Source organism: Arachis stenosperma, chromosome 6, assembly GCF_014773155.1.
Source record: "Arachis stenosperma cultivar V10309 chromosome 6, arast.V10309.gnm1.PFL2, whole genome shotgun sequence".
In the NCBI taxonomy this organism is placed as follows: domain Eukaryota; kingdom Viridiplantae; phylum Streptophyta; class Magnoliopsida; order Fabales; family Fabaceae; genus Arachis; species Arachis stenosperma.
The window spans coordinates 136880031-136888287 of NC_080382.1; the positions used below are offsets into that span (position 1 = coordinate 136880031).

The following is an 8257-nucleotide window of genomic DNA, read 5'->3' on the forward strand; positions in this document are numbered from 1 at the left end:
TATTTGTACATAAAAAATATCAAATCAACTATTTATATATAGATAAATTAAAATTATAAATTAAACAATACATATATTTATATATAAATAATATATATATATATATATATATATATATATATATAATATAATATAATAATTAAATAGGATTACACCAGAGATCATCCTTAAGTCCATACCTTTTCACATTAGTCTTAGAAGTACTCACAGAGCACATCCAAGAGCCTGTGCCATGGTGTATATTTTTTGCCGATGATATCGTCCTTATGGGAGAGTCAAGGGAAGACCTAAATAAGAAGTTGGAGTTATGGAGAGAAGCTCTAGAAGTGTATGGTCTGCGCATAAGCCGTAACAAGACGGAATATATGGAATGTAAGTTCAGTCTGAGAAGGGAAAACTCCAATATAGAGGTGAAGATTGGAGAAAACATCCTACGAAAAGTTAAAAGTTTTAAGTATCTTGGGTGCATCATACAGGATAATGGAGAGATTGAACAGGATGTAAATCATAGGATCCAAACAGGTTGGTCAAAATGGCGGAGTGCATCTGGTTTTATATGCGATAAAAAAGTGCCTTTAAAACTTAAAGGTAAATTCTATCGCACCGCTATAAGACCGGCTATGCTGTATGGTACGGAGTGTTGGGCGGCTAAAGGGGAGCACGAACATAAGCTGAGTGTGGCAGAGATGAAGATGTTGAGATGGATGAGTGGTCATACGCGATTGGATAAAATAAGGAATGAAGATATAAGGGAGAGAGTTGGAGTAGCACCCATTGTGGAAAAGATGGTTGAATCGCGTCTCAGGTGGTTTGGACATGTGGGAAGAAGACCGATAGAACATCCAGTCAGGAGGGTGGATGAGATGGAAGATGGACAAAAAGCGAAAGGCAGAGGAAGACCTAAGAAGACCATCCGTGAGGTGGTCAAACGAGATCTACATGTAAACGGTCTCTCTGTAGACATGATACATGACAGAGCACAATGGCGTCGTTTGATTCATGTAGCCGACCCCACTTAGTGGGACAAGGCTTTGTTGTTGTTTGTTGTTGTATATATATTTATGTATAAATATACGTGATATTTAATTCATTTGCAATGTAAACTTTTTATTCTGATATATATTATTTTTATATAAATAACTGATATTTAGTATATATATATATATATCATGATTGTTTAACTATGACTTGGTTTGGTAAAATTTTTCGAAGAGGTGCTTGTGGTTTTTAAAAGCTCAAGCTCTTCATTATATGTTTGGTAAATAAAAAAGATCATGTGCTTGTGCTGGCAGCATTTAAAAGATTAGGGTGCTTTTGAAAGCAGCACCTAAGGTAGAGCTTTTTAAAGTTGGCTTGTGCTTTTCAAAATTTAAATGTCTAATATAATCTCATATGTTAACTAATTTTCAAATTTAATGCTTACATTTATGTTTATTATAATATTTTTAAATTTTAAAAGCTATTTTACTAAACGCATTTATTGTTGCTTGTGTTTATTAAAATCTATTTTCAATTTGATTTTTAAGCCTATATATACCATATATCTTATATGATTTTCTCTTATAAACTACCAATATTTTCCTTCTTCTCATTCTATGTCATCGTAAATACTACAGCTTATTATCCTCTCTGATCTCTATAGTCAACGTAGGCAGTTTTATCCTTCCTTCTCGTCTTCTATCTTTCTTTTTCTTCTCTCGTATTGACAGAAAAAAAAAATTTGAATGTTTTTAAGATCGATGTACTATATATGCGTTAATTTTTCTTTTTTCTGTTTCTTTGTTTTTATTTTTAATCTGCAATTTTTAATTAATACAGAATCACAATGATCTTTATTTATTTATTATTTTTTTTAAGATACACTTTTAAATAATACTTGATCTCAGTGACTTATTCTCTTGTTCATTTTCGACCATAAAAATATAACACTACTAGAATTTAGATATTTACTAACATTTTTTAACTAACACTTTTTAAAATGTTAGTTATACTAATAAAAATATATTGTTAGCAACACTTGTAAAATAAATGTTAGCAAAGACACTTTTTTAAAAAAACGAAAATAAAAATCAGATACAAACGTTACCAAATATACAAAGAGGTGAGTATTTTCATTTTCTCCCCGTTTCACGCATCGTTCTCACTCTCACTCTCACTCTCACTCTCGAAGCTGCACCTCTGGTTCCTCCTCAATCATTTCTTGTTCCGTCTCTTCAAGCTCTCGCTCTGCCTCATCGATCTCATGGTTCGCGAATCGAAACCATAATCGCGTGTTCTCACTCTCACTCTAGCTCGCGTTGTCTCATCTCTGGTTCATCCTCTCACACCGTCGTTTTGCTTCTGGTTCATCCTCTCGCGCCGTCGTCTTCTCACTGGTTCCATCGGCTACTCGTCCCACAGCCTGGTGAGTTCTAGTTCTCTTGTTCAGTTAGTATCTTTCTCCTTCAATCCTCTTTAATCTTTACGTAATAATTAATTTGATGTATAACTATTAGTTGATTTAGGTTTTTAATTGGTTATTTAGTAGTTAGGTTTTGATTAAGTTGTTTATTTGCTGATCAAGTTGTTAAAAATCATATATTATTAGGTTTTCATATCCTCTGTTTTCTAGTTGTTTTTTCTTACTAAACTTGGATTCTAATTTCTAATTTCTGTTTTGTTTGATATTGCCAATTGGAAAAACTCAAATATTGATTCCATCATTTCTAGGCCCGAGGAAATTGTTGTATAGAATAGTAATTAATTTGACACAAAATAAGATTTAGTTTGTTAAAAAGATTCAGTATCCAAAATTTCAAATTATTTGACTTATAATACTTCTAACTCAAGCATATTAACACATTTACATTATCATATTATACATAGGCCCTTGAAAAGTGTCAACTTGGTGATGAAGTTAGAAGAAAAGAAGAAAAGTTGGACTCTCCAGGTTTGCATTCTATTTTTCTTGAATCAATAATTATATATCTTCCTAATTTATAACTAGGAAAATTTTGATTACTCTACATGAATATAGTGATATAGTAACCTTTGAAGTTATTGCTAAGGCAAAATTGATGCTGTAGTTAGCAAAAACGGCGAGAATTGGAGCATGGGACAGAGGCTATTGGTGTGCCTTGGTAAGGTGCTTTTGAAGAAAATTTAGCCACTCCATGAATTGGAATTCTTATTAAGCAGTTTACTACAAATTTATAATCATCCTCTTGGGCTTTCTACTTTACTGAACAATGAAACACTGTTACTTAAAGCCTTTGATAGAATATTAGAATGACTTCTTTTTTGTTAAACTTTTAGTTGTGTTCTAATTTGTTTTCTTATGAGATGAAGTGTTTTAATGGTGATGCAGGAGGGACAAAGTTTGCAGAGTGCTTTTTCTGTAAACAGCAAGGACACTTGAGTAAAAACTGCCCTCAAAATGCTCATGGTATCTATCCTAAGGTATTGTTGTTTCTCTTTCTTGTTTGCCTTGTCAAATATATCATGATGTATTAGCCAAACACTTGAATCAACTGTCTAATCTATATTAAGTAATTGTTTATACTAGGGTGGTTATTGTAAAATATGTGGTGGCGTGACACATTCGGCAAGGGATTGTTCTGAAAAAGGGAAGAAAGCTCCTTTTGCTGCTAATGGGCCTGCTGATGGATGTAAGTCTATTCCTATATTCCTAGTTTTGATATCTAAAGTTTCATCTTTTGTTTAGTTTGTATGGGGTCCATATCTTCTTTGTTTGCATTTCCAAAGATACATATGATATTATTTATGTTTTGCTGCTATTTAGCTGCATTTAGATCCAGTCTGCAAGTAGAATAATGATTGACCTTAACCTCAAGTACATGCAAGTGGTGGAGGTGCACTGCTTTTGCTTGTTCATGACCTTATGATAACTAAAAGAATTGCTGCTAAAAAAAATTAGTGCTATTGTTTGCTCTAAATCTAATTTATTCTCTTGTTGGGTGTTCTAAATTGGTACTATGGAGCCATAGGATATCATGGAGTGGCTAATCAAATTCTTGCCTCTGACAGTTGTATAAGTAAATGACGTTCTTTATCACTGAATTCCTCTAGCAGACACAATTGGGCTTTCTTCAACTTCTTCAACAGGGCTTGCCAGGTATTTGAATGAATTCTCTTCAGCTTATGAAATCTTTATTTTACAAGTTCTCAGATTTACTCCATGTTTAATATGGTCACCATCATTTTCTATATTAATTTTGACATAAACAGAAATGTATGTGCCATAACCCATGGGACATATGGCCTATGCATTGTTAATAAATTGTATTATATGATAATGCATTATTAATTGGGAGGGGGGTTCAAAGTGTGTATCACAAAATTATACTTTTTCATTTAAAAAACAATGATTGAATTTTTATGAACATGCTTAATTGTAGTTTTATTATGTGTTAAAATTTTTGTAAAAAATAATTTTATAATATAGTATTAGAATTTCTATAACCAAAAAGACTACAATTTAACTATTGTTAACCCTAAAAAAATATTTTAATATAAGATAAATAACAAAAGAGAAATAAAATCTATACGAAAGTCCATGAAAATCTAAGAACAATTCACGAAATCTCAAAAAAAATTATTGCGTGAGAAGGCGTGTTAGATATAAAATTATTTACATATCTCCTCTTATTAACATAAACTTTAACTTTTAAAAAAAGTTTTTTCGTAACAATTTTAACTATAAAAGATATCATGCATATACAAATAATCATTGACCAAATTAAAATAATTATATATTTATATATAAATATATGTAATATTTAGTATATAAATATCATGACTACAACAACAACAACAACAAAGCCTTGTCCCACTACTGTTTAAAATATTTTAAAATATTTTTATCGTTGATGGAAGTGTTGGATATTTTTATATGTTCGTCTAAAAATCGGGACGATTTTAACTTTACCCCAAAAAATTTTCCTTTTCCACATTCTCCTTATAAGTAATTTATTCTTTTTTATCTATTATTATTATTAGAGTTATATTACTTATACACTAAAATCAGTCACTAGTATAAAATACATGCTGAAATACAAATTCACATTAAAAATAAATTAAATTACACATGTATTTATACACAAATACATTGGTGGCTGATTTTAGTGGCTGATTTTGATATACAAATAACATTTTTGTTATTATTATTATTATTATCGTTATCTGCCATTATTGACGGCCAAACACAATTTCGACTGAGGACCGGGGCTTTTGCCTTTAATTTGATGAAAGTTCTTATTGGTTGTCATGATTTCTTGTCATAAAGCCTTTCACTTCAAAGGTCCCTTTGCAACTATATATTTAATGCAAATCTGACCCATCAAATCTGACCCATCAAATCAGAGAGTACGATTTATTTGTTCCTGACATCACAACGACGCAAAACACCTTTCTCCCCAACAATGCTACACTACATTACTCTCACCCCTATTTTAAAATTAAAAAGTGGGAGTCGTATCTCTATGAATTAAAAAGGTCGTCACTCATTGACCAGCAACAGACCCTTAAATGGAGCTCAGATCTACAACGGATTAGTCCTTAACCTGTCGGGTTGGAGGATACCGTTTGAGTAAACCCAAAAAAAGTCGTCAAATCATTTAATTCTTTCATACCGAATTTTAAATGCTCACGCGCTTATCCAATTTAACGATAACACGCAAAAGACCAAATTAAATTTACTCCTTTAACTATTAAATTATATTAATTTTATATATATACAAAAAATTAATTATTATTTATATATAAATATATATACTGTTTAATTTATTAGTGTTATATATATATATATTTGACTTGATAGTTTTTGTATGTACAAATAATATAATTTATTTTTTTATTTTTGTTAGATATAACTATTTATATAATTTTTTTATGTGTTTAAATTTTTGTAAAAAATAATTTTATAATATAGTATCAGGATTTTTATAACAAAAAAAATCTACAATTTAACTATTGTTAACCCTAAAAAAATATTTTAATATAAGACAGATAACAAAAAAGAAATAAAATCTATACAAAAGTTCACGAAAATCTAAGAACAATTGACGTAATCTCAAAAAAAGTTATTTCTTGAGAACGCGTGTTAGATATAAAATCATTTATGTATCTCCTCTTATTAATTTAAACTTTAATTTTTGAAAAAAGTTGTTTCGTAACAATTTTAACTATAAAAAATATCATCTATATATAAATAATTAACAACCAGTGTTTTATAAAAACTATCATCTATATATAAATAATTAACAATTTAGTTAAATTAAATTTATTTTATACAAACTGGTTAGTTCATTAAAAAATAGGTGCAGCAATTAAGCACCAGTGTTTTATGCTTAAAATTTTTATGCTTAAAATTTGAATTCCCATAATTGCTGGATTTACAGGGATTTTTATGTGTTATGTTATTTTGTATGGACCTTAACTAACAAACCAGTGTTTGGATTGCAGCAAAGATTCCAATTATCTTGTATTTGTCAAAGAAGAATCTGTTGAAAAACTTTCAAGAAAACATAGGAGAAATGAGGTTTTCATAAATTCAATGATAATATTGGCTGAGGTTGAGCTTAGAAGGTGCATCACTCCAATCATATATGTTACCAAGTTCACTGCCATCCCTGTAATGATTCTAATTAGTTTTGTTTTAATTTTGTATTCCATCATGAGTGTTGATTAGCACGTGTAATAAAAATCAAGTTGAATTAAATAATAATTGTGGTAGGAAAATTGACTTAATTGGACCAATTTTAGTATTTAAATATCTTGAAGTTAATTTGTAAAGTGAGTGTAAAATATGTAATTGAAGAAAAAGATTTTAATTTAATATTTTGTACATTTAAATGTTATTAAAAATTTATTATAATATTTTTTTATTGTTAGCAAAAAAATCTTTTGTAACATTTATTAGAGTATTGCTATAGAATATCTATTGTAATATTTTTTAAAGTGTTATTAGAAAGACTTATTGTGACATTTTTTAAGTGTTACATAAAATATCTATTGTAACATTTTTTAAGTGTTACAAAAAATATTTATAATAATATTCTTTTAAGTGTTACAGAAAATATCTATTGTAACATTTGTTTAAAATGTTACTAAAAAAGGTTTATTGTGACATTTTTCATTATATTACTATAGAAGATTTATGGTAACTTTTATATTAAATGTAATCATTAAAAAAATATTAGTAGAACTCTTTAATAATATAGGGTATATTTAACATTTGTTAAAATGTTATTAATATATATAGTAATATTTTAATATAATTAGTTAGTAAAAGTCAATTATATATTAGTGTAATATAATATAAATTATCTGATTTTTTTTGTTTCTTTTTTGTAATTTTTTTCGTTATGTGTTCCATATCAATGATGTCATGCATATACATTTTTCTAATATTCCATTTCGATTTAATTTTATTTTGGATTTGATAAATTGTTATATTAATGTTCGTAAAATTATATATATAAATAATGATTTAAATTTTAATATGAAATTTATGATTTTAATATATAATTTTAATTCAATTTAAATGTTATAAAAGGTGAAAAAATTTAACTAAATTTTTACCAAATACATCATCTTCTGTGCTGATACTATTCATATCAGACTTAAAAATCCAAAAACATTATAGTAGACTTAAAAATCCAAAAACATTATAGTAGATATAGTTGTCGATGTATTCTTTATTTTTGTGTTTTAACTTTTATTATTTTTTAAATAAAGTATTAAGATTGTCTCTGATTTCTTAAAATTTTCACAAAATTATTATAAATAATGATAACAATAAAAAATATCCTTAAAATATTATAAAATGTGACAAAAAAAATTCAAAGTTAAATATATATATTTTCAAAATATACTTTAAAATTTGAATTTGATTCGATTTTTTATAAGTATGATAAGAAAAATGAAATATTTTTATCCTCAAAATTCTGTAACTTTTTTGTAATTTTATTTGTCAATAACCAAGAATACTTTTAAAAAATAAAAAATATCTACCGATCAAATTTTTATCCTTCTTTATATATTTTTTAAATTGTGTTCCAAATATTCGTACAAAATTTTCAATCAAATGCTAAAGGTTTCTCAAATATAAAAATCGTTTGTCAATGACAAATAAGTTTTAATTATTTTTGTCATATTTTAAAATATTTTTATCGCTAACAGAAGTGATGGATATTTTTATAGGTGCGTCCAAAAATCAAGACGATTTTAATTTTACCTCTAAAAATTTTTCTTTTCC

General features: G+C 27.7%; 1 protein-coding gene across 5 annotated transcripts; it reads left to right on the forward strand.

Moving 5' to 3' along the window:
• The first annotated feature begins 2111 nt into the window (after positions 1-2111).
• On the forward strand, positions 2112-6792 carry LOC130935931 (uncharacterized). 5 transcript variants are annotated; one of them, XR_009068003.1, is made up of 7 exons: positions 2112-2404; positions 2866-2929; positions 3066-3119; positions 3347-3438; positions 3545-3647; positions 3987-4114; positions 6463-6632. XR_009068003.1 is itself a non-coding variant. In XM_057865861.1 (7 exons), exons 3-7 carry the CDS (start codon positions 3092-3094, stop codon positions 6686-6688), a joined length of 495 nt encoding a protein of 164 aa, XP_057721844.1. In that variant the 5' UTR covers positions 2112-2404; positions 2866-2929; positions 3017-3091; the 3' UTR covers positions 6689-6792. The 5 variants fall into 5 exon arrangements, 3 of the variants coding, with proteins under 3 accessions (XP_057721844.1, XP_057721843.1, XP_057721845.1); XR_009068004.1 differs by having other exon boundaries at positions 4027-4114; XM_057865861.1 differs by having other exon boundaries at positions 3017-3119; positions 4069-4114; positions 6463-6792.
• Positions 6793-8257: the final 1465 nt, after the last annotated feature.

Coding starts and splice junctions, on each gene's coding strand:
- LOC130935931 (XM_057865861.1), top strand. CDS start 3,092: ATGGGACAGAGGCTATTGGTGTGCCTTG. Junction 3,439..3,544: donor CTCATGGTATCTATCCTAAG/GTATTGTTGTTT, acceptor TGTTTATACTAG/GGTGGTTATTGTAAAATATG. Junction 3,648..4,068: donor TAATGGGCCTGCTGATGGAT/GTAAGTCTATTC, acceptor GAATTCCTCTAG/CAGACACAATTGGGCTTTCT.